At 43.8% G+C, this 26,566-nt stretch overlaps 1 protein-coding gene across 18 annotated transcripts in view; it reads right to left on the bottom strand.

Moving 5' to 3' along the window:
• Positions 1 to 3,035: 3,035 nt before the first annotated feature.
• FBRSL1 (fibrosin like 1) overlaps positions 3,036 to 26,566 on the bottom strand; it is a 559,238-nt gene continuing 535,707 nt past the window's right edge. For 6 of the 18 annotated variants that reach the window (XM_049804586.1, XM_049804592.1, XM_049804591.1 and 3 more), the window contains 11 exons: positions 24,298 to 24,533; positions 22,044 to 22,094; positions 21,016 to 21,111; positions 17,569 to 17,640; positions 16,955 to 16,993; positions 16,006 to 16,077; positions 14,560 to 14,692; positions 10,400 to 10,483; positions 8,572 to 8,655; positions 7,310 to 7,550; positions 3,036 to 5,247 (listed from right to left, as the gene is read on the bottom strand). In XM_049804586.1, coding sequence (XP_049660543.1) covers positions 4,014 to 5,247; positions 7,310 to 7,550; positions 8,572 to 8,655; positions 10,400 to 10,483; positions 14,560 to 14,692; positions 16,006 to 16,077; positions 16,955 to 16,993; positions 17,569 to 17,640; positions 21,016 to 21,111; positions 22,044 to 22,094; positions 24,298 to 24,533 — 2,342 coding nt within the window. In that variant the 3' untranslated portion in view covers positions 3,036 to 4,013. Of the gene's footprint in view, positions 5,248 to 7,309; positions 7,551 to 8,571; positions 8,656 to 10,399; positions 10,484 to 14,559; positions 14,693 to 16,005; positions 16,078 to 16,954; positions 16,994 to 17,568; positions 17,641 to 21,015; positions 21,112 to 22,043; positions 22,095 to 24,297; positions 24,786 to 26,566 lie in introns of all 18 variants that reach the window. The other 12 variants (XM_049804585.1, XM_049804593.1, XM_049804588.1 and 9 more) reach the window with 12 other exon arrangements.

The following is a 26,566-nucleotide window of genomic DNA, read 5'->3' as shown; positions in this document are numbered from 1 at the left end:
CCACCACCGACAGCTTCTCAGCTCGAGCCCGAGCTGTGCACCACTGATTTACCTCTTCTCTCATTCTGGCACTTGCTAGCCTGCCCGAAGCAAAGCTGTTGTGTCTCGCTCTTGCCTAAGCTCTCGGGATATTACATTTCTGTCTAGTTGACTGCTTGTGCTTTCCCTCCTCTGGACCCGGGCGATGTTGGCGTTGCAGATCCTACGGCGGCGGCTCAGGCTGCTGCAGAGTCTTTGGGTGCCCCTGCATCAACCCTTTGTTTGTCTAACTTAGACAAACCAATTAACCAATAACTAAATATTTACAGTATCTATAACGGCTGGAACGGACAATTCCCATATACTTATTTTAGGCAATAAAGCTCGCTTTTTAGGGAATTACTAGATCTTTTTGTCAAAACCCAGTATTTTCGACAAGTGATCTGAGATCTCATTACAGATTTACAGATTGGCTTTTCCCCTCGCTCCATGATCTCCTGGTTGTTTGTCTAATTCACTAACCAGGCCAACACTGGCCCCAATTAACTGAAGTGGGTGCACACCAAATCTCATTCCACTGAACTGCGGTAGCGCATGGCATCACGTTCCGGACAAAAGGTAACGCAAGTGCAAGAGCTGGTCTCCCTCCTTACGCTTTCCTGAGCATCTTTTTAAAAATAGCTGGCCTGAGGCAAGCAATGAGCCTTACAAATCCCATCCTCTTCCTCCCACCGTCAGTCGTTTGCTATATCCCACCCTTTGTCGGTGACTGGGGGAAGTCTCTAGGGAGATGGCCGGAAGTAGAATAAAAATGGTAAAAACTGCACAAAATGAAAACGGTGGTAGAAATGCATAAAACCCAGGAAGTCCTTCTGTACCAGTTCTTTTTAGCAGAAGGCGGCTCAGCTGGGGTGGCTTAAAGGAATAAGGCTGAATTAATTAGTTTCTCTGTTTAGGTAATAATACCATTAATCACGATGAACCTTTTTGTGAGAAGGCTGATGCTCGGCACTGCGTAATTCCGCAGGAATCCCACTGTAGTGCAGCATTATTGATGGGTCATCCTCCAAAAGCGTAAGAGCAATGCCTCCTAATACAGCAAATGGCAAACCGCTGATTTTCTTTTAATATTCAGACTGCCACAACATCAGTCATGATGAATTCTTCTGGCACCGGTGTGGCTGCAAATAAGCAATCCTTCAGGAATGCCAGGGGAGCATGGCATTGATTTAATGCTCACTTTTTAAATCATACACGGACCAAATCCTTCCAAAGGGTACGGCCCATTTTTGTATTTTTTTTGGAGCGTAAAGTAACAACACCCTTGCTCGCACTCATCTGCATCGGGAAGATGCAGCCATGGATTCCTTCTAACAGAGGTCAGGGAGGTTCATTTACGCGGGTCTGTGTTAGAGGCGGCGTCAAGCAAGATGCCACGTTGGACAACGGCACCAGGGGAGAATTACAGTCCCTCTGAGCCAGCATTACAAATATCTTTATGCCGAGTCCAGCACACTTTTCGCTTCCACCATGTGTTATATGTTCCTCCGATTTCAGCTGGGAGAGCAGGTGCTGATTTTTAATGCCTATTTTGTTTTAAGCCTCCTTTCATCAGATTAAGGACCCTGCTATTTTATTTCATTTTATTTTTTTATGCTCGGTAATTTAGTCACACACAAACTTAAAAACAGAAGCTGTAACATGCTGTTAAAGCACAGTCGCCCACAGTTAAATCAGTTACTGAGAGCGAGGGGGATTGGAGCACTTTTCCATCCCCCTGCAGATGTCTGCTCTCAGCCTACCGGAAAAGCTGGGGAAGCAAATGAAAACGCACGTGGAGAAGAGCGCTTGAGGCAATAACCTTCCCGTAGCGATGCCGGCAGCACGATTCCTTCAAACGAGCTGCCGCCTCCTTCTCCGTCCTTCTTTCCCCCCAGCAGAAGACTGTCGGATCAGCGCAGAGCCCGAGGTGCCCCCTGCGCCGAGGCCACGGGAGCGGGGGGAGAGCTGCCGCAGAGCCGAGGAGCGCCGCTCTCCTCCCCAATCCTGCCCGCCACAACTAGTGCCTCCGAAGCATTTTATGGGCCGCGTTCCTTCTGCCGGGCAAGATTTACAAGGAAAATAAAATCCCTCTCCCAGCACCAACCCCTTCCGCCGGCTGCCTCCTCCCAGCCGCCGCAGCGCCGTCAATAAAGCATGAGCCTCCGAGTCAACAGCACTGGCTACGACACACAAACACTCAACTCCCTTTTTCATCCAAAATCAATGTTGTATTTATCTTCATTGATCTACAAGGAAACTGAATGTTTAAAATTACAGGGGGTGCAGGGGGGAGGATGGGGAGGGGGGGGAAACAAGAGTTACAGAGCCAAGAAAATAGTAGCGGATGGCTGAATTAACTAGAGAGAAAAAGCCCAGGATATATAAAACATGGACACTGAAAAATAAAATAAGGGAGGGGGGATGGTACAGCAAGTAAAACATGGCAAAATTTACATATGGATGAAAAGTAAAATTGGAAATAAAAAATAAATCATGCCAAAAAGCAGTTCAAGGCAGAACCACACTGAAACAAACATTTGCTTATGGTCTTCATGTACTATAGATAATATATCAGAATTTCTTTTTTTTTTAATCAACCATTAGACTTTTTTTTTTGCACTCCTAAAATTCTACTTTGTCTTGTATACAGATTCCAATAAGAACACTGCACAATTAGCACAAGGGGTCCACGGAAAATTGTCCTTGCTTGCCAGCGATCCTGCCCACAACACAAAAAAAGAGAAAAAAAAAATAAAAAAAAAATAAAGAAAGGGTCTGCCGCATGGTACTGTGCCAGTTCCATCTGCTTTTGCCAGCTTGAATCGTAGGAAACCAAAATTCCCTTCCAGGAGCGTGTGTCTCTCTCTTTCCTTGACGAACTGTCCCTTGTGTTTGTACAAAAAAATTCAGTCTCTCTTTTTTTTTTTTTTTTTTTTTTTTTTTTTTGTTAAACACAAGCATCCTTCTTCCTGTTCACATGCCATTTCCATTCTGTCTCCATAGTTGCGAGTTGGTTGTTTTTGGGTTGTTTTTTTTTTTTTTTTAAACCTTCCTCCCCCCAACATCCACTAAGACCTGCCTCCAAGTTCTTGCATAGTTGAAGTATATATGCCGTACTTAGCTTTCTGAGTGTGAATTTCTGACTGTGACAAGAGTATGAGTTGTAACCATGTTAACAAATAACCAGAGTGGTTCTAGAAACCATTTTTATAAAGTCTACCTATGTTAAGAATTTAATATTGGTGTACATTTATATTAACAGAATATTTACAGTTTGTTTTCTTTGTTTTTTTTTGTTTAAAACAAGAAGTCAAAAAAAATTCCTCTTAAATTTCTGCATAATATAATAAGGCAAAAAACAAACAGTTTTGTACATTATTATTATTATTAATATTTTAATATATATCTGTAACTTCGGTTCCAAAGTACCAAGGTAAGTGATCAATTGGCCTCAGAAGGGAACCTCACAGTGGACTGTAAAACTACAGTAATTCCATAAATAATACTTTTAAGAAACCCTGGGTATTTTTTTCTTAAGGATCTGAGGCCTTTAAAATGCAAATTTAACTAAAAACAAAAGCAAAATTTCTTCTTTTTTAAGTGAATAAAGAGCACAAAATTAAAAAAAATACAAATCCATTAAAAATGTTTCTCACATTTGGGAAAAAATGTACAAACTTGATATTTTTAACTCATTTTTTTTTAGCACAGAAACAAAAAAACAAAACCAAAAATCAATACCTATATATTAAATTCCCATTCTCAGCAACCTTCTTGTTGGAAAGTCTGCATCCCCGACCCCGTTATTTATGGAAATGTGCTTAACTTCTACAAATTTTACATTAAAAAAAAAAAGTTTACAGCAGTGCATTTTGTAAAAGGTTTGTTTTTTGTTTTTTTTTTTTTTTCCTGTTTGTTTTGTTGTTGTTGTTGTTGTTGTTGGTTGTTTGTTTGTTTTATATACAGGCGAGTTTAAAATTCAATGTTGGGGACTATCGTGCCTCTACTTCTTTGGGGTTCCTAGAGGGGGAATAGTCCCTGGACTCTGAGTTTGTGAGTGGAGTAGTCCTGCGTGGGGAGGCAGGTCTGGTGCTGCTCGCTGGTACAAGAGGCGGTGGGGCGCTCAGCGCTGCAGTTGGCGGGTTCCTATTTAAAATCCCATTGTGCATGGCAGTGGATGGACTCAGTCTGGGGTAATGCATCCCGCTTAAATGAGGCATGAAGGATGGCACGTGTGCCAGGTGACTTTCGATGGGGGACGAGTGCAAGTGGTGCATTCTGGCACGCTCAAGTTCTTCTCGTAAGTGCAAGCGCTCTCTTTCCTCCACTTGCCGCAACCGCTCCTGCTCTCGGCGGGCTTCAAGAAGGTTTTCATGGTTGTAGTCGTGTGGCTCCCTGTCTCTGTAAGAACGCTCATGGTCGTAAAATCCAGAGGTGGTAGGGAACCTATGGATAGGATCCGTCCGGAGCTGAAAGTCCATTCGACGGTGCAGGTCTAAGCTCCGGTAGGCATCTCGCAACGGGTCCCTCATTGGGTCCCAAGAAAATCCGGGATGTGGCAGCCTCTCTCTTCCTGACAAAGGATTCATGCCTATGAGCGGGGTCATCATTCTGCTGCGGTCGAGAACATTCATGTTGTTCATCTGGTGCACGCTTCCCATGGAGATGGGCATTGAGGCAGCCATCGAGTGAGGCAATGATAATCCATGTAAAGTAGGTGGCGGGGGATGCTCCACCGATCGGGAGTGCTGTGAAGGCTCAGACCCTACCACCAGCACATCACTGTCTTCCTTCCTCTCCTCTTTGACTTTGATGTCATTCTTAATCTTCTGGAGGTCACTGGGAAGCTCGGTCTTTCTCTCCATGTCCTTGCTCATTAGATTGGTAAGCTTCAAGCTCTCACTTAGTGCAGGTTTGCTGTATGGGGATACAGACTGGATTACTGGCTTTGTGTTGTCCTCAGAGGGTCTCTTATCATGGCTTGGAGTTTCCTTCACTGGGGAGCGGCTCTCTTTAATCTTGTGTTCTGCTATGGGTGGCTCTCTCAGCCGCTCAGGGTGCTCCCGCTCGGGTTCTTTGGACCTCTCCCTTTCTCCAAGGCTAACCTGCCTGATGGGATCACTGGAGGTTTGGCTGTTGCTGCGGATGAGATTGCTTATCTGATGTGTCACTGGAGCTGATGCCGGTGAGGATCTGTTTGAATGTCTGTTTTTATCCATGAGGTCTCTGTAAAAAGAGAGAACATGCATCCTTGGTTTTGTGTGAACAAACATACATATGATGTTGGACATGCATAGTGCTTTGGCTAGTTGTATAATTCGAGATTGCTCAGAAAATTATTTGAAAAGCTCTGCTAGCATCAGCTATAGCTGTGATGCTACACTGAAAGATATGCACTGCCTGCCTTTACATACTACATAGAAAAAAAAAGTTAAATGTCCGCAAATTTGGGGACTACACTGGGGATGCATTTGAAAGAACAGAATATTCACCCTAAGAGAAAGACCACTTCACTGAGAAGTGCAGGGAAAAAAGAATTCTAGAAAGCTTATTTTTTTAAAAAAGATGCTTATTTTGTGTTTCTATATACGTCTTGCTGCCAGACAATGATCTTGGCTGCAACACTCTTAACGTGGATTCCTTTCCCAAAACATGGATCCAGGCACACAAAATGGAAGCCTACAGAGATGCATGCAGGTCCTTCACAAGACAGCTCATCAACTGGAAGCAGCCATAACATGATGCTTCTTTTCCTATGGAGCTGCAGGAGGGTTTTTGTTGTTGGCAGTTTTGGCAGGTAAGCTAGGTGCTTAAGGAAAAAAAATCCTTGAATAGGCCATGAAACTGAGTAATCGACCTCTATTTCAAGAGGACCTGCTATGATGAACAAGGTGTTTGGCAATGTCCATGGTTTAGAAAGAGAGGCATGAGGGTTTACATTTCTGACTGCACCTCTATCTCTGAGCAAGCCAATTAGTCACAGTTACTCCCACCTCTTTAAGAGGGGAATAAATAATGCTCACCTTTTAAAAGCACTTTGCTTTGAATGAGACACACTTTAAATGCAAAGTATGATGATTGAGACAACTGCATTATGCAGCTGAGAGGCTCACTGATGTCTCAGTTTTATGCTGGGTTTGCTTTTGAGAGCTGCAAGACCTGAGTGCTGAAAGCTGGAGGTGTTTTGGGGAGTTCTGTAAGTATTTATCCCTTATAAATTACATTTGCTAACCCAGATTTCTTCCTCTGCGGTAGTCCTGATTGCTGATCAAGGATGTGGTTTATTAAAACCATGTCCAAACAGGGATGCTGGGGACTGCTTAAGCTGAATTAATAGAAATGTAATAGAGATGTTAACCCCTGTGTACACACTCTTGAGAGTAAAGTAACCTTGGTTTGCAAATGAATTACACTAAAGCCAAGAAGGGAGCTTCCTATCTGAATGACTATCCATGCAAGGGTGTCAGACAATTTAACATTTAAAGCGAGATGATTTTCAGCCTATTGCTTCCATGTAACCTTGTTCACAAGCACTGCCTGAAGATCTCATTAAAAGCACTCCAGGCAAACTATGAACCCCCTATCATTAGTCAAATACACACATCTAAGACTTGCAGGCAGTTATTGCCTAAAAAGAAGTGGCCTGTTGGACAGAACCGGGCTCTGAAATATAAAGGGCTTTACAGCTTCAAAATCATGTAACTGGAAGCTAATGAAGTATCTATAGCCCAGGTGATACAGTCCTGTCATTGTTAATAAGGGTTTGTCTACAATGCAATTTTTAAAAATCAGTTTTGCTAATGGATTCATGCACACTGCTCCAGATACAGGCATTTGCATTTTTATCTCGTTAATGTCCAGCTAACATTTGAATTCATCAGCATATCTGTACATTAATGAGAACTATGACTGTCTCCAAAGGACCCATCACAAGGCTACCTTCATGATTTCAGAATATACAGTAATCCTAAAGCACCTGCATTGAAAACAGCCAAGTATACCCTGCAAACAAACACAGCGATGTGCTCATTTCCTCAGCCTGGTGCTTTTTATTAACCTACTAGCGGGAACTGGCTTACCATATTTCCACAGAGGACAAACCCTAAAAAGCAAAGAGGCTTTTTTTTGTGTTGCTAGTACTTGTGCTTGTATGATGGAGAGGCCTATCAGCTGCTTCAAAGACAAGCCATGTTTTGTTCTGAAGATTATTTTACGATCGGAAAAATTAAAAAAAATATAGGGGAAACATAGGCCCAGAAGAAAGAGCTCAAAAGCGCCGACTGCTTACCTTTCTTTGTCTCTGTCATCTTTACTCAGAGAAAGATCCCTCTTCTCGGGCTCTCGCTCCCGCTCTCTGTCTCTGTCATGGTTTGTCACTGAGGAGCTTCGCTCAGAATCAGTGGGCTTGGGCCACTGTGGAGGTGTTGGGAAGGACGGTGGGGTCCGATGCAGTCTATTCCATGGCTCGTGGGGATTATTGAAATTCTGCAGGTTTGGGCCATCTTTGTGAGTAAAAATGTTGTTGTGAGCTAGAATAATGGCAGGGGGAGGAAGAGTTAAAAAGAATTCAAACCAAGGAATTACATAGACATTTTTCACAATGCTAATCACAACCAGAACTGTCCTTTCAAGACTTTTTAATGTGGAGCTAATGGTGAGGGGGAATTACTAGCAGGTGGACACAGATACCTCCAACACCGGGTGTAAGATCCACCAGCTCTTTTAAGGCTATTGGTGGAGGAAGCTTTAACTATACATCTGAATAACTCAGAGATGACTGAAAATGCCCAGCTCCTCTTCTCCCCCCACCCCAGCAAGGGTTCCAGCACAAAAGCAGTATTTTACCTCAGCTCCTCTCACTGGCAGAAACTTTAATTTGTGGGTAGTTACAAGCAATCAGCTGCCTGCAGCTGAGGATTCAGGGACTTTTTTGTTAAAGAAACCAGACTGTTTGGTGGTATGTATGTATGTGTATAAAAATAGAGCTTGGCTGTAGGCTTTTCAGAACAGTCACTTGATTTTCCTCCATCAGTCTTCAGCTGATTCCTGTTGCACCATGATATGCAAAAGCATGCTCTCTTATGTGTGGCTCTCAAGCATGTCTTGCCTACAGGTAACATGTTATTGAAGTAAAATAATTTTATACAGGTAATTTAAACTTCAGACAATGGTTACAGAGGAAGTCTACACGCTCAGTTAGGAGAAGTATCAATAGCTGTTCCACTATGCATCTTCGCCGTTGAAGGGTGTTACTTTAGATGCCCATAGGGTCCCAGAGCCCTCTGGGGTCTTGCAGCTCTAGCACCTCTAGGAGCACACAAGGTACCAACCTTCAGCAGTGAGGAGACACAGAGCACAGCTAGTGATGTCTGTGACATGCAGAAAAGCTCCCACCGCAGAGACCTGGAAATCTTAGGTGCAGTGTTTTCAGATAGGAGAATGGAGGTTAGGAATTAAACTTCTTTAAAAACTACCACCAGCTGCTGTAAATATTAGCATGTGGCTTTTCTGGAAGGGATGTTTGTCTGCAGTAACCCAGCCAGTACTTACTCAGAGCATGACTGCCTAATCCTCCAAAGGCATTGCTGCCTAAGTTCCCAAGGCCGCTGAAGGTGCTTGACCTGCTAAATGGATCTGGAAAGGCAAACAGGGATTTAGCAGGCATTTAGCCAAGAATGTTGGAGAATGAAACGCACCCCTCCCCTTCTTAACGGTCTGAATCCAAGTAGGATTAGGCCAGACTTTAAGCTGATCCTTCTCATTGCAAGGTTCTTTGCACAGAAAATTCCCATCATGTTAAAATGGAGAAGGGATTCAGAGCTCACTCTGCAAACAGGTGCTGTAATAAACTTTTGTATGCCAGTCAGAGGGGAGCTAGAAATTAAGGTCTAATAGCTGAAATTAGGGTGGCTGCTGCTGAGCTATAACTCTCCTTCCTTAACAGTACTAATAGTAGAAGCATTGCAATTGCCTTGAAAAGAAGAACCTCAGCAGGCTCCTCGGTCAGCATATTGAGGGGTTGCATTGTTTCACTCTTGTTTCTGTATACAACTTTCTACCCTCTTTGTAATAGTGCATTGAGACAGTCCTAAACTAATTGCTACAGACATCCATCCTTACAACAACTAACTGTGGTCTGTTTGCGCCAAAATCCTCTCCCATAATAGCTTCCTTGATCCCAGTGGTGATGGAAATGATAGCGTAGTCTTAGGAGCTACTATGACAACGGGATGGGAGGTTTGTATCCTTTGAGGCAAAAGATGAGTCTTGCCTTTCCTGCCTTTTTTTTTCCCCTTCATTAAAGGTACCCATCATCAGAAGAGGTTCCTCTCTGAGCAGATATAGCCTGACTCAGGTTTCTGCACTCCAGAGATGGCTATGGGTTAAATCGTACCAGTATATTTGTTTTCTTTCCTTCTGGTCAGTTCTAAATAACTCCTCCTTCTGCCCACTGGCTTCTTCACTGTCCCTTTAAAGTCTTTAACTTGCCGTGTTACAGGAGGTGAGTTGCTCTTCACTTCCTCACAGATATCCTTGTATTTAAAATATCAAGGCAAATAGCACAAATAGCTTGCATCTTTAAGCAAACAGCTATCTGCTTATTTACTTATTTTTAAATAGCTGTTCTTGCCCTTCCCCTTTGATATTAAGTTGAGTGACTCTGTAGAGATACAGTTAATTTTGACAGAATGTTCAGGAATTGATGTAAATCTGGGTATTTGCAACAAAAAAAAAGTCTACTAGGTCATGTGGCATGCTACATTTACTGATTGGATGAGTGTTACTAAAACATTAATCAACAGAGCTTGAACTTTAATTGGCAATGAGCTGCTTGTGAGCTTCTAAAATGAGGAAATCTGAGAAAATCAGGCTCTACTTACTGCCAATTAGGAAACTGAAAGGCTGGCAAAATGTGCAGAACAGCTATTTGCCAGAACTGTTCACTGAACTTTAATAAAGAACCTAGCCAAGAACTTTCATATGTGGGAATGGGTACGGGAGGAGCCCATTTTAAGCTGTGGCTTGTTCGAGGTACCTTTGCTTAAATTTACCGCATTTACTTGGGCACATTCAGCAGCATAAAAGGGCTCTACAGGTCACATTTCAGCTCCTGTGCAGTGTCCCAGCAGTGACAGACTTGCCTGCCCTGCAATGCCTTCTCTTGCAGGAGAGGGTCTGCTAATCCTGCCTCTCTCCTTTGGAGGAAAGCAGAAGGGATGCACTGGAAAGCTGGCATGGGTGAGAAGCTGGCTAGCTTCTGGTTCCTGAGACAGTTTAAGCCTCTCCCTCCCCTAGTGCTACAGTGCCTCAAGACAGGACCACACCGGAGAGCCAGGAATGGGGCAGAGGTATAAAGGTGAAGGCAGGGTTTACTTACACTTACCTGCCAAGTGGTTAGTAGGCAGGAAACTGCTGTGGTGAGGTGAAGGACCAAAAGGGGTGGTGGCTGGATGTGTTGCACCTGTGAGAACAAGGTCCCTTTTTAGTTCAGTGGCAAGTGACTGCTTGCATACACAGAGGTCCTGGCCATCTCTTTCAAGAACCAGATGCAAAGGCACAGGCCAGATTTAAACACAGCAAAGGCAGGGGAAGACCCCAAACACCAGCTGAGCGAGCTACAGGCAGGATTTCTCCGAGTGCCCTTTAAAGGAGTCTGTGGGCACTAGGAGGCAGGAGGAGACCTTGCACGGAGTGTTGCTGCTCACCTGTAGTCATGAGGAAGTGAATCTCTTTGTCTGGCATTTTCAGTCATTACTCTGTGTTTACATTAAAAAAGGTCAGCCCAGGTTATGGGCCCAGACAGAAGGTGCTCGGAAGTGACTGATTAGAGTCTATATGGAACACCAGTTAATGACAGGCATGCAGGGAACATCAATCATGCCTCTCCCATGAGAGCCCCATCAATGGTCTTACATCTGTCTCTGCATCCACAGGCTCCCCCCGTGGTATTTTTTTCCCTTTCCTAGACACTGCTTATTGCCATGGTGCCACGCTACCTCATTGGGAAAGGAACACCACTGCTGAGCATGCTGGATTACATTAGGTTGAGGCGAGGGGCAGGAATGGGCTGAAACAAGCTGGTCTGCCCTGTATTTCAAGGTGGACCAGGCTCATGCAGAAAATTCTGCTCTCCTTTCAGAGCAGAAGATGAGAGATTTGCTTCCTTTGCAGGCAGACGCATGTAAACCTGAACAGGCTTGCAACTGCAGTGTGAAAAGCACTGGTGTCACCTGCCACTGGGATACATGGTTTTTGGAGGAACGTTAACTCAATGTATCCTGCAAATGACAGTATGTTTGGGCCATCTCATGGGCCTGGCTTCACCCCCTAAGGTTAGTAGACGGTTTAAACAACTTTTGAATATTAATGTTTCAGATGCATGTGACAAAACGTTTCTGTGCCTTCAGTATTACATTGTCGAGACCAGTCCCCTCCAACCGTTTAGGCTGTGAACGTTCTTTTGGTGCCTCCTCCCTGCTAGTACTTCCACTACTGCAGACAAAGCAGAATTAGCAACTATCATAACTTTCAGATGCTGCCTGGATGCAAACACAACTTCTGCCTCCCTTGCAGAAAGCAAGACCTGCCATACCTGTGCATTACCTATCTCATTTTGTTAGAAATTAGTAATTCCACAGAATGACAGAAGCAGCACTTTCCTGAGGACGTTAAGTCATGTACTAAACAGACCGACACCTAAATAAAGCTTTTCAGTGCTCTTGTCTCATATATTTTGTTGGTAAAAGTTAACTCCCCTTAATACTGGGAAGAGTAACAGGTCGACTCTAGCAAATATCAGCAGCTACACTGGGCACGAACATGGGCTCTTCAACTAACAGCTCACTTAGTCAGTGCTTTCTCAAGTGACAACTTTCTATTATAGAAAAGAGGATTATGATCCTTCTCCTCCCACCTGGGATTCCAGCTCTCCTGTCACCTTCACCACAAGGACTTCTGCCTCGTCTGTGGCCCATATGAATGATTCCCACCAGTGGCAGACCTGCTCTGGTTAAGTTCCTGCCCCTCATGTCCAAGCCACATCAAATGCACGTTTCCACCGTATATCATCAGTGCTCATAACACTATGGAAGGTCACAGCAAAAGTGGGGGGAAATGGAGGGAAGAAATTAATATGCACAAGAGAAACTGCACCCCAAACATACAGAGGTCCTGGTCCGTCCCTGACCTGGTCTTCCTTGGTGACAGAGCCCAACAACAGATGGTCGTTGTAAAAGGCACTCATGTGTCCAGAAGATGAACAGACTATAAAACCGGAGAGGGAGACAGCGCTGCATGTCCCTCACCAGCTTGGGCACCACAAACCTAAGCAGCCAGAAAATGAGTTGAGGAAACTTAAGAGAGACCACGGCAACGAGACCTGGAGTTATCTATAAACATTCTGACTGCTCCAATGCTTCAAGACGAATGGAGACTGTCATCTTTCTAATCCTTTAAGATTTCAGAAGGTGTATAATGGATGGGAGATTTCTTCAAAGGAGACGGCTTACAAACTCAACTACATGCGCTGATAATAAAAAATCCTCCCGAGAAAGCCAGGAGCGGCATTGCAGGCTGTCAGGTAGTTATTAAATATAGCGTCTGCCAGGCAGCTGAACATCCGTCCTGAAGACAGGTGGCCCTAAGATAACTTATGTCTCCCACAGTAACTAGGCAATGCAGCAGAACCAATGATTCACATCAACTGCACGCTTGTTCGATAAGGTGAAAAGAATGCCTCGGATATTGCAGAGTAAAAGATTTATTCATCTATATATTACTGCTGCAGTGTTTGTTCACTTTGATAGCACTCTTTACCTAGATTTACCGTGTGATGGCTCTTGCGATTAATATACTCATGGACAAGTTGCTGTAAGTTTGTTTATCTCCAGTGAAAGTTTTCTATGAATTTGCCTTCTTTAATGTATCTATTCCATACTATTTCCCCTCTTGCTTTTATGAATGGAGAAGCAAGCCATGCTTGCACCTTTAAGAGTAAAAGGTCAAGATACCAACTGGACTGGTGCTCTTCTGCCTGCTAGGGTAAACTCTGCCCAATATAACCTTCAGTAGCAAACCCATACATGAAGCAAGATTCTTGTAATGACAACACAGGACAGACTGAAGACAGTGATAAGGAAACAGCTGCCATAGGAAGACAGTCAAAGGTTTGTAAACCAGCTGTGCTTATGCATCCAAGCAGATGCAATAAGTATCTTGGTCCCATACTATCAAAGTACCTTCACAGAGATCAAAATACAGGATAGCATCCTACAATGTACAACTAGTTATCAGCACTGATGACATGTAGTGGAAACATGCATCTGACGGTTAAGAATTTCCACCCACGGATAAGAGTGGAAAGACAAAATGAACCACCAGTGGAGTTCCTGAGGGCTATCTGACGTCTGTGTTTGAAACTCAATTCTCACAGAGGTTTCAGCTTGATTCTCATCTGTTCCTTTTCTGTCACATTTGGGACAAAATTCCTAACAATTCTAACCTCATTCATTTCAATGGGGTTGAACCAAGGCTGAATATGACCATCTCTGCACTGAGTTAGAATGAAAGCGCAATATTGCATCATAAAACCAGAGTTTTCTAACTTTCCTAACCGAAGCTAGGAAAGAAAATTACATTAGTTGCCAATTAGTAACATACAGAAGGCATACTTTGGCATCTTAAACACAGAAAGAAAATCTGGAAAAGTCTGGGGGGAAAGTTTGGCCCTGGGAAGAGAACAAAACCAACATTTGGTAGATGGCAGTAAACAAGAATAGTACCTGTGACCTCCAAAACCAGAATGTCAGAGTTGCAGTCTCCCGTGGTTAGAGCCATCAAGAACAGCACCATGAAGCTTACTGCACTTTGGTAATTGCATTAATTGTAATTACTTCTCCAACAGATTGGAAAGCAATTGATCAATGTAAACCGTATTTAATTCTTCTTTTTTTTTCTAATTCAATATGCCATTTTAAGCCTTAGAGATTGCTGGACTTCATAACACATAGAGGGATTTTATGTTTAAAAACTAAATGCTTCACAAATACACCTTCTGTGATATTTTCAATGCTGTTATTGAAGTCTTCCTTTTACAAACCCCCCTTGTTTTCAGAAAACAAAGAGAAACTTGGTGAGTGGAGGAGCTGAGAAGAATAACATGGCAAATATAAAAGCAAGAAAGAGACCGGGGCCACTTCCAGTCCTGTGCAATGGAAACATTTTCAAGTGTTTTGTCAAAATTGCTTTTTAAAATCACTCTATAGCCTATTAATCAGGATGCATAAGAGCCAGCTGCACAGACATGAATGTAAGAGCCAACTGCTGCAGCTCGGTGATGCGCGGAGGATCCTGCACTGGAGGCGGTGGCAGAGCCCAGCCCAGCAGCTCTGAGAGCCCAGGTCACAACAGTTGCCAGTGCCTCCACACCCCTATGAACCATCTTGCCTGCTTCAATTTTTGAGGCGTACGTAGCTGTAGAGACACATATTGCATATACTGACTGGGTTTTTTTTGCAACAAATGATGATCTTCCCTTACCTGTGGTAGAAAACAGAGGCCTGGCAAGATCCTGTGGATAATGGAAGCCTGGAAACACTCCAGGGGCGGGAGGTCTGCTGAACAGGTCAAGTTTACCACCTATGTCTAGCTTGTGGGGATCCAGCTGCATTTGCTGTCAAGTGATATAAAAACAATCTCATTATACACTTCCTTTTTTATGGGAGAAAAAGACAGGGAGTTCAGGCCCACTCCTGCTTAGCTCTGCCAGGGAGACTTAGCGAGAGTGACAGCAGCATCTCTGGTCACGTACCACAGTCATGCTCTGACAGCATCTGTAAGGCCATTTCGCTCCACAGCCTCTCAGCTGCCTGCCTCATCCACATGAATAAGGTCTGAAGTGAGCTCTCAGCCCCTCAGCACACACAGTGGAGCATGCAACATGATACACTGAGTGCACTGCTCCCCAGGATCAGTCGGCGCTCTCAGCCTGACAAAAAATATTCTGCAGGCAGAAAGCTGCCAACACAAGTCTTGAAAGCTGGGTGATGGACTTGTCTGTTTTGCTTCTCCAGTTTGGAGAGAGAGAGAGATGTTCCTAGACTATGTCCTTCCTGCAGCTAGCATAGCTCAGTATGCAGACAAGGCACGAAGGATAAAGAAAACTATGAGGCTCCTCCAGAAGCTATTTTTATCCTTCCCCTATAGAAGTGGGCATGGTCAGAACTGCACCCAAGTCATAGAAGTCTCTCAATAGCTTAAAGATGATATATTTGCTTATAAAAAAAATGGACATACACCACTTGTAGAGGCACTAATTACAGTGCACCTACTTAAGCACTGAATACTCTTCATTAACAGGACACAAAAACTACAGCAAGAGCTATGAAAAAATGAACGCTACAGAAATCCCATTATCAGCTATTCTGCCTGCCACAGGGAACTTTGAGCCTGTAACAGCACCCTGGCACACCTACGTCTTGTTACCTCTTGAGTCTTAAACCCCCTCCCTCTGCCCATCCTCACAGCAGTGCACAAAGCCCAACAACCTCTAACCCAGTAACTATCAATCTACTCGCCTGCTCTACGTTTTAAGTTCTTCACCGTATCAGTCATTTCATTATGAATGGGGTAATACTCCCTATTCCACAGGAGGTACTAGTACAGAAGGGAAATGACATTAAACATGTATGCTTTTTAAAAAAGATGGATTTGGGGCAAAATTACCTCCCCCCCTCCCTTTCTTGTTCTATTTCTGGCTGTGCACTTAGTATCTCTTGCTCATTTTGCTGCCCTTCAACTCAACTTCTTTGCCCTCAGATAAATTTTACGGTTGCTACAATAAATGTTAAAGGATTCAAAGTGTTAGTTAATCAATACAGGCAAGCTTGAGAATCACCAACAGTAACTGCTTCCTGCTCATTACTCACTAAAACATAATCTGTAAGCCAAAAGACTTGGCTTTGTTCCAAAAACTGTCTGAATTACCTTTATCTTTTGCTGGTGATGGTAGATCTGCCAGGCGATCTGTACATGAACCGCACACCACTTCCCGGGTTTCTGCAATGGAAAGCACAAGAATTTAGATTAATTTATACGTTAGCAATCTCCATCAGATAGAACGTTTCATTTCCCTTACTGTCAAACAGGCAGCTAAGCAATGAGAAAGGCTGATTACTAAAATGGCACAATAGGTGATCAACATTTTTTTTCTGTACTGCAGCAGATGATGTTTAAATTAAGGAGGAAACAAACAGGAAGAATGTGGGATGTGGGATATCTTCCTCATCTCATGGAGATCTGAGATCCCTGCTTTGTTCTTTCCTACTTGCACTCCCTCCTTCACAAACCGAAATAAATGGCAGCAAAGAACAGTATGCCATGCTTAAGAGAACGCAACTAATCGTTAACAGTTCTGTTTCTGAAAAGAGCCCTGTTCATTCATCCCTGCTGCACTGCAGGCTAAGTCATGCATGGTTATTATGGCTGCTTGCATTTGGGGAGGAAAAGGGTGTGGACAAACAATCACCAGGGATGAGCAGTGCCACAGCTGAATGAGTTACTATTTTTCAGCTGAGCTGTGGTACTCACTGTAGGGTGTTTTTGTGGAACATCAGAAGTGCAAATAAAACACATTGACCTGAGCCACCATGAATCTGATCACTGGTGAATGTCTGTCCATGCTCACAGTCGTTTATTTCTGCGACCCTTATTTCATACTGTGAACTATTAATGCACATAAATGGATGCAAAATAAGGCTGGGATTTAACCTAAACGTTATTAATCAGAAGCAGCTAAGAGCTAACTAAGACATTTTGCTTTAAGTGAAGGACAAGTGTGAAATTTTCTACTGGACACATTAAATTTCAAAAACACATGCACAATATTTGAAGTGTGTGTGTGTTTATATATATGTATACAAAATCCCCCACAAACCTTACTTACTCTTACTGGAGGCCTATAAGGGTCTGACACCTATGGAAAAAGCAGAAATAAAACAATCAGTCTTTCTAAAACTAGCCAATATACAGAAAGGTGGGGAACTTCCTTCCTCTGAACAAATAAAAGCATTTAGCAAGCAATGTTCCAGAGAAGTCCCCTGTGACATGGGAAACCTAAAAGGCTTAAAGGAGGCTTAATACTTCTCTTTCATTCCTTGCACCAAACTCAGCAGAATTTTATGATAAACAGAGCAGCTTCATGCCAGCAACTGAAAAGTGCCAGTGCTTTTCCGAACCTTATTTTCATTCTGAAATGGAGCACATAAAACTACTCTCCAGGCAATGCTTAGGGGAAAGACCTTGAGGGGGTTTCCTGCCCCATTTCCCTCTGACTTTGTTAAAAGAAGTCAATACATCCCTTTGTATTCACGACTGGTGGAGGCTACCGTTGTCTCACCAGAAAAAGAAACTTCTGTCCTGACTGCACGTTCAGAGTCTAGAAGGCCAATTTGCTCACCAGCTGCTCTCTTTTTTTTTTTTTAATGAGCAATCACTGTGTTTACTGTAAATCCAGATAAGCTGAAAGGAAGGTTATATATTGTTGCCTACCCCTGGAGTCTTCTGCAGCAGTGTATGGTGGACTGTGCCTGGTCTACCTGCTACATCAATAGGGTTTGAAGTCTGAAAGACAAGAATAGAGCGTGAATAATACTGTATCATACCAGCAGTACATTTAACATCTCTATCTGATGTTAACGGCATTAATTAGTCCATGTTTGTACTGTGCTTTGAACACGCATATTGCTACATTAGCGCTAAATGTTATCTCTTACTGACAGCCAACAGCATTTAACCACCATGTCATCTATTATTATTTAGCAGCAGTAACAGTATTACAGCAGCACCCCTAAGCCCCACTGAAATCACAACCTCATTGTGCTATGCAGTATGCAAGTAGATGGGAAGAGACAGTCCCTGCCCACCAAGCTTATTCTTTAGACAAAACAGGCAGGCAGTAGGAAAGAGAATGAGAGAGGTGGACTGACTCCCTCCATGTTTCAGGCAGCAACCAGTATAGCAGTCAGGAACAGAACAACTCGAGCATCCTAGTCCCATATTCCAGCTATTGGACCATGGCCCCTCTCTGACCAGAGCTAGATAACACAACGGCTAAAAAGGCAACAGCCCATCTATTTGTTTCGACAAGGCAAAATGAGAAACCTTAGAAGGTGCTTGTGGGTCTTTTATAGCTTTGCATTGTTTATCCCATCATTTTCCAGCAAGAATTAAACACCTCATTGAATGAATCCCTGTTCCTCCTCCTCCTCCGGATCCCACCTGTTGCCCTGTCCTAGACGATCCCCAAGAACTCGTTCGTCTTCTCACTCTGGCATTCATCCATCTCCCACTCCCAGAGCAACTGCACCTGGTGCCTCCGCACAGCTGAGGGCAGAGGGGTTAAACCTCATTCCCCAAGAGATTACTTCACTCACATTTTAGGTCAAATTACAGTAGATTTCAAACAGTTGAACTGTACAAGGAATGAGTAAAATCATGGGTGTGGGAGGAAGGATAGGTTTTAATTTGGCCAAGGCTACGTAACTTCCAGACTCGTTAAAAAGAGAATTCTTGTGTGTGTGTATGTAGGTAAGTCAATGAACTCCCCAGGCAGATCTGTGTTCTCAGGGCCCGTCTGACAGCTGAGGTATATGTAAGGTGGCAAATAAGTTACAGCTATCATACAGGCAAGAGCTTTAGGATCACAACATGTTAATAGCATGGTGTCATCCTGTCCCTTTGTCCCCTGGAGAAAGATGTGAATGCTTCCTCCAGCAAAGTAAACTGAATACTTCTGACCTTTTCAAGTTAGCCTGTGAGAAATGGCCTTCGGGAAACTCACTGAGAAGTTTACCGTCAGCCTGGATTTATGTGCAGTGGATTTACACGCACAGCTGTAGGCAACTGACACGGGAAGGGGAAAAACAAAATCAAGACTCTGCTTTGGAAAGCAAGAAGTGCAGGATTCAGTGTGCCAAAACCAAATCATCAGGTCTGTAGTGATTATGAAGGCTTTAGTCAAACAGCTTGGGAGGGAGAGAGCATGGAAAAATGATGCAGTAACGATGACTAGAGTGGCTTTGCCCAGCAGTTCAGCTCTGTCTCCTCTAGGAAACTGGAAAATAATGTGCCAAAGCAGCAGATCCATTTTTCAACCTATCCCTCTTTTTTTCAGATGTTAGACTGCATGTAAATACAGCACTGTCCAGAGATCAAGTGATGTGATTAACCATAGCACCAGACTGTGCCTTTACGCTGCTTAAACTCAAGCTAGCAAATGTTCTATGTATCTATCATTAAAATGAATTAAAAGCTAGTTATAACACAGAACTAAGAACTGTTTAAAAATGTAAAGGGTCTGTGCTTACTTTTTCTTTCTTGCTTTGTAACTGCTTCTCTTTGGTCTAATGGCATTTTAGAGTGAGATGGTATCTATAAAGCTCTGTAATGAAGATGGAAGCCAGAAGAGCATGCTATCGGGTATCAGAAGCTCTTCATTAACAGTAGCCTTATGGCAAAACAGAACCCTATCAAATTTTGCCAATTCCACCTTATCTGTGGAGCTCCTTTTCTTGGGAAGTCAAGTTCACACTCTGACAACTTGAGGTCTGTAGGGAACCCCTGGCATCCCTTGCAAGAATAGCAATAATTAACACTGGTGGACAAAATCCATCAAGGGATAGCTATGTTCGGTCCCTCTTGCTCCCCCTGCTTAGATGCAACTGTTCCTCTTCAATGCCTTTAGCCACTACATACAGCACTCTTGTTGAAAAAAGCCATTTTAGAGACTTTGCTATTTGTAAGGTATCCAGAAAATAAAACAGTGTAAGGGATTCGATCGGCACTGAGGAAATACTCCAGCTTCCATTAAAAAAAATTCAGTGGGAAGGTTGTAAGAGGCCTTATTTGCAGCAGTTGTTAATTACGGACTTCCACCGATGTCAGTGAGATGCACACCCTACAGCCCTGCTTGGTATGGTTAAGGAAATGACCTTCCAAATGCAAACAGAAACGGGCTGGCTACAGTGCTGGTCCTTCAAGTCTTCTAACACAGTAGCAGAGCTCTATGGAAATGCAGTTCAAGATAAGAAATCTCTAAAATCACAGTAGGTAAGGAAGCTAAACACATTACCTTACAAATGAAGTAAATGCTCCGTTTTAAAACAAATACTATAAAGATATGATGCATCTTTCTTGTTTGGAGAGATTTAACAGTTTCTGTACATTTACAAATAGTTAATGAAAAGAACAAGTTGGGGAGGAAAAAAAAAAGCAGTGCACACCACAGAATTCGTCAAAAATGGTGGTTATCATGGCAACATTTCCAAATGCCAATCAGTGCTAGTTGTAATGATATGTTACAGTTGCAGTGCACCTTTCAAACACACTATCTCAAAGAAGCTTGCAGGTATTAATCAACCCTTACAAAACCTACTGCAAGATAACTTTATAGATGAGGAAGCTGAGGAACAGAAGATTTAAGCGACTTGCCCAAGGTCAGACAGTGTTGGAGCTGGGAATAAAAATGCAGCTCCTTCAAATTGCTCTACCCATTTACAGCAGTCTCTCCCTATTGTTCCCACACTTGTACAGTCAATTTCTCATTTTCTTCTGGGAATAAACACAGTTTATCTTTTGCAATCTCAGACCGTTAAATTTATAAAATGATTTGAGACTCATGGGTCTGTTATTAGCTGTAAATATTTCAATCAAATAATGCATTTGACTGTATGCTTCTCCTCCAGTTTCAGTTGACCTCCCAAGTGAACCACTACATCCTTTTCCAAGGAATGATCTGTAGTGCCAAGAGAAAATTTCTGCTAAAGTGTTGGCTGCTTTGTGCAGAGGATGCTCACAGATCTGTGGGGTGATTGCTTCCAACCTTGTGCTGCACTTCCGCTAGTTAAATCATGTGCTACTAAATCACCAGAGACACAACTCTGAATACAGTTTCTCTCCCAGCAAAAGAACAAAGCCTTCATAAGAAGAAGTTTGTACCTTCGGTTGAAATGCTCCCTGAAGTGACCCAAAGGGACCTGAATGTGGAAGCATGGGTGGCATTCCAGGCATTGCTGGAGGATAGGTTGGAAAGAACTACAAAAGAAAAAGAGATGCTTATGTCACAGGACAACTTGAACAATAATGGAGGTAGGTGCCAAGCCTGGCACATACAAAAATAGTACTGTGTTGAATGAGTGCCACAGTGAAAATACACTCTAAATTTGCTTTCAAAATTTCTAAGAGCAAAGCCAAAACTTGGAAAATGCGCTCATCTGATTAATTTTCTAGGTAGTGCTGAACAAGTGTGCCTTTAAAATTTGTGGACTATTGCAGGAAGCACAGAGCATTCACCATTTTTAGAGGAATCGGAATAATTTGGGTTTTATGTTCACTTTTGGTTAACTTTGCATTTTTCTGCAGTAGCAAACAAATTGACCCCATTTTGAAATGTAACCTGCTTTAATTTTCAAAGCAAAAAAGAACCACAAGATGCTGCATTGCACACTAACCACAGGCAACATGCACACCACCTTGTAGTTGTGTACATTGGGTTAAGTTTTGCTTAGGCCTCTCCTGAGCACATACTGCAGTTTTACAAGTCCTAAAAGATGAAGTTTTTGTGCTTTGGAGCAGTGGGGAGCACCAGGAAGAAACCACCAGTCTGACTTACTCCTGTGACCTGAGCAAAATCTTGTGATAGAGCCATGCACTCCGGGCTGCTGCACTGTGAGAAGCACCAGCTGCAAAGATACTGCAATGACCACTGATTGAGCCATTTCTGCGCATTCCCTGCCATCCCAGGCACAGCAATATAGAGCCGCAGCAGCAAAAATGCAGCAGACAAAGATTTAAAAAAAAAAAAAAAGCCCAAAGAAAATTTTGTACCTTAAAAAAAAAAAAAATCAAGACGGAAAAAGAGCTTTAGGAATGAATGAATCAAAACATTATTGATCAATCGAAAACAAGCAAAAGAAGTACAAGCAGAACCATTAACAAAGACACCACCTAGAAAGGTAAGCACTCACGTTGGAATGTCGAAAGTAAGGGTTGTCTAATTTGGGAGCGTACTTGTCAAACTGGAAAGAAAAGAGAAAAAAAAGGAAACAGGTGAGTTTGGTTTCGGCAGTAGCAGACACATCAGGACTTCAATACAGACAAATAATCATGGCCTGTTTGTACAGCATTTGACAGAGCAGAACTGACTGGTTATTCCATACTCGCTCATCAGGGAACTGACTGATTTCCCAAAGCTAACGGAGATGGAAAGGTGCTAGCCCCCGGGGTTGTGCTGGGTGCTGCTGAGTCTTTCTGCAGAACCCTGTTTGCAGGCACTATGCGAAGAGGTTCCTTCACTATGAAGACAGCAGTCCCGACACTGCAGCACAGCGAAACACAGGGAAGTTCAGCTCCAGGTCTAGATCTGGGATGTGCCTCTGGAGCACTGAACTAGATCACAGACTAGAAGGTAGGGAATGTTTTCCATTAGACCCCAATGTCTACTGTGGGCAAGCAGTACCAATTCCCCATTTTCTGGGTTCCTGTAAGTGCCAAAATCGTTTGGAAAAGGGCTTAATTGCTTCAGATGCACAAATATCTATATATTCCCCCTCCCCTGCAAAAGAGAAGAGCGCCCCAGAGAAAAGGTGATGGTTAACCTTTTCTGTTCCAGCATGGGGTTTTAACACCTCCATGTGTGCATTCTGTGACCCATACTTATTTTTATGACCATTTGTCCTATACCACCTTGGAAGCAACACCAAAGCATATATACATTGCATTTTTGAACAGTATGTACATTCTGCTGGGGAGGAGGGAGTGGGGAAGAAGCCAGGGAAGGGAGGTGTGAGACCCCATGAAAAGCTGCTTATTTGGCAAGTCAGCTGCTGTTTCACACTCCTCTATGTGCAGGAGAGTAGATTTGTAATTTCATTAATTACAGTTATTACTGGAGCCATGTCCCCTCCAGTGTAAATACCATAAATTACCAAACACATGCAGCTGTAAATTTCAACACTCTTCTCTGGTGTTGGGATTAGCAGACCTGATCTAGTGGAATATAAGAAGATGTGAGTGAAATATAACAAAAGAGCCTTGCAAGCTGTTTTTGCGATGAAGGCTGACATCAACGGGCATGGGTGGGAGGGGAGGGAGCTGTTCACAGGATCGGATATCAGGATTCTTAAATAACACAGGAGGTTTGTGAGAAAAGTTTCAAGATTGTTTTACACAGACCAAGAAAAGAAGAGAAGGTGTTTACACAGGAGTACATTGAGCAAACACCTGGGGCTGGATTTTGGGTGGATGATACTACTTTTAATTGTCTCGCTGCTAAGCAGATTACAACCCAAGAATGTCATCGGGCAGTCAGCAGTGGGAAAGAAAAGTGAGAAACATCATGCTCCTTGAGTTCTTGGTAGTTCTTCCCAAATGCTGCTTTTGCTGTTACTCCTGGCTTTTGCTAGCCTTAGCAGAAGAGGGTTGTTCCTACATTTTCAACACAGTGTGAAACTGAGAGGGAGAAAAAAAGCTGAATCTTGTTCTTTCGATCTCACAAAGTAATTGTCAGAAATGGGGAGAGAGTGCGTTTTAAAGTACTGACAAAATCCATTTGTAGCAGATCTCTAACAATTTTGTAACAGCTGCAGCAAAGTCCCATCGTGTTACAAGCAAATTCGATGGCAAAATGCTAACGCTTATCACATGGCCAGGAGGATCTCTCCCACAAGAAGAACCAGCCACACACAAATTAGTGCTTGTTGATGTAATCAAATAATAAATGCCAAAATCGATACAGATTAGGGAATCAGGAGGAAGAGGGACAAAACTCGTATCAGATGAGATGCTGCACTACGGTGAGAGCTCGGGGTAAGCAAGTACAGTCCGCCCCGCAACGAACAGTTGTGGGGACTGCATTTGGGACTGGAGGCCACCCATCTTGCGGTGTCCTTGTTGGTGTGTCTTGGTGTGTCACGGTACCTGGCTCTGGGAAAGGGGAAATAGAAACGCACGGCAGGACACACGAATAGGGAAGCTAAAGGGGCTCTGGACTCGTCTCACGGGTGCGGTATCTGCTCACGGGTAGCAGCGTGGGGGACCTGGAGGCTCAGTGTGGAGGCTCTGGGTGGAAAGGGGGTCCCTTCGGGAGTGCTGGGCCTGTCTCTCCAGACCTCCAGGTCGGAAGAGCAGGGACATCGCGCCTGGCTGAAATGAAGAGGACTGGGTTTTGTTTGACAAGAGCGGGTTAGGCTTTTTGACCAGAGATGCTCTACTTATCCTCACATTTTGGGCTGGGGTACGCACCATGGGAGGTGCAGAGGGCGGCATGAGCGGCGTCTGGGGCAAGCTGGATGGAAAAGGAGTGAATGTGTGCTGGTGGGTGTGTTGGTGCTGATGCGTGTGTTGGTGCTGGTGAAACTCCGCTCTCAGCAGCGGCACCGGGCCAAGTGAGGCAGCGGCCCGGTCCGAACTCTGAACCAAAAACCGGTTGTTCAGCTCTTGCCTGAGCAGTTCGTGATCTAGAGGAGAGAGAGAGAGAAAAAAAAAAGACACAGAGGCCCGTGGGCCTGTGAGTACCACAAAGACGGAGGAGAAAGAGTCAATATTCACCTGGCATTCCCTGTTTCTGCAGGTCATGCTGTGGTGGTTTTCTACGTGAGGACTCATTGGTGGAGGTAAGAGAGATGCCTGTGACAAAGTACCAATCAGAATCCCCGAATGAGGCTGGCAATACATGATTGGTTGGTTGAATGATATCAACAGGCTGGTATCTAAAGACAAGAGAGAACACCATGAGTCATCACAGCAGAAAACATCATCGGGGGCGTCAGCAAGCATCCGCCCCCGGCCCCCCGCCCGCGGCCCCGCTACCCCCGCGCAGCCCGACGGGCTACTCCTCCTCCTCCTCCTCCTCCTCCTCCTCCTCCTCCTCCTCCTCCTCCCCGGCACCGGACGGCCATGGCACCCAGGCGTCTCCGGGAACGGACCTCGGCGCGCTGGTCTCGCGGCCCGCTGGCCTCGCGGCCCGCCGGCCGGACCTTCCCGCGCCAGCGAGATGCCGGGGAGCGCCCTCGAGGACAACGGCTCGCTTTAAAACGAGCGATACTGACCTGCTTCCCGCGGAGGTGCGTGATTCCGAAGCACACGCGTACGCTGAAGACAGACGGTGGGCCTAAGACGCGCGTTACGCTCTGACACTTAGGTACTTAAGAGGTAAAACTTTGACAGGATCTACAACGCCACGAGATAACCATGGATTCGGGTGGCTGGAAACTGCCTGCTCACGTGGCCATTTCTCAATGGATCCCTGTGCCATTCTCCCCCTTCTCAGCCCCAGGACATGCACACAGTGGCCAGGAACATCCATCCTACAAATTGAGGCCTTCTTTGCAAGTAAGGGTTTTTTGAGATCTTAAATACTAAGCGGTCCTGTCCTCAATTTCTAACAGGCTATAATTGTCTTTTTTTGCCCTTGCCTCCAGGCTTTTCTCCTATGAGAAAATATGGAGGAGGAATCAGTGGGAAGAGGAGAAACACTGAAATGGCTCGACATCTCATGAAGGTTGCAATGACTGCAGAAAATAAAATGTTCCACCGTAAGACACGTGGCCCCTTCTCAGCATCTTCCTCTGGAAGAACCAGCTTGCACTGAATTTGAATGTGGTTTAGGGCAGTGGAAGATACCAGCACTTTAGAAATGACGTGACTGAGGACAATAAGGACAAATGTCTGCCTCCCCATAAATGTCTGCTGGTATCAATTAAATCCACCTGTAATTTTGCTTAAGAATTTCAAAGAGGAATCAGCACCCAACATGTTAGACATTTTCTGAGCTGAGAGCAACCTGTGTCATCAGCTGTGGGTGACATACACCCGTTCCTGACTGACCTACTTGCTTCTGAACTTGCATTAACTTTTTTAGCGTAACACCCATTTTAAGCTACAGCACTGAATGTAACGGGGCAAAAAAATACATGCACTTTAAAGTTTTATTTCATGTTCTGCAGGCATTTCTTTTACTTAAATTTTTTAGAGTAACATTAGAAATGTCTAAATCAGTCGCTTGCTGAAGTGACATGGTTAAGATCTTTAAAAACAGGCCCTCTGATGGGGAATTTCAAGGGCTCTACTACCACTTAGAAGCCTACATCCTATTGAAAGTCACTTTTGAAAGCAAGTTTTGGGTGCCTAAGTCATTTGCTTTTCAGTAATAGTTGTACTGCTAAAAGCAGGTACTGTGTATTGCTACTATCTTTATAATAATTAATACAAAAGCAGAAAGTACATATACTTCTGATACTGAAGCCTAAGGCACTGGAGCAAAAAAGTCTATAATAGGTTCTCCTTGAAGCAAGCAGAGAAGAAAAAAAACAAACCTAGGCTGAAAGCACTTAGGTCCAAAACCTAACCTCTTTAGAGAATATGAGTACGATTTCGTGTGTGTGTGTGTGTGTTTACGCATTTAGATCTGGCATGACTTAAAGAAACTGAATCCTTCTGTTAGCATCAAGATAATCCACTTTTCTGGAGGGAGAGATAAAAGCGAGTTGGC

Source organism: Accipiter gentilis, chromosome 7, assembly GCF_929443795.1.
Source record: "Accipiter gentilis chromosome 7, bAccGen1.1, whole genome shotgun sequence".
NCBI lineage: Eukaryota > Metazoa > Chordata > Aves > Accipitriformes > Accipitridae > Astur > Astur gentilis.
This window is presented reverse-complemented; position numbering and strand designations above follow the sequence as displayed.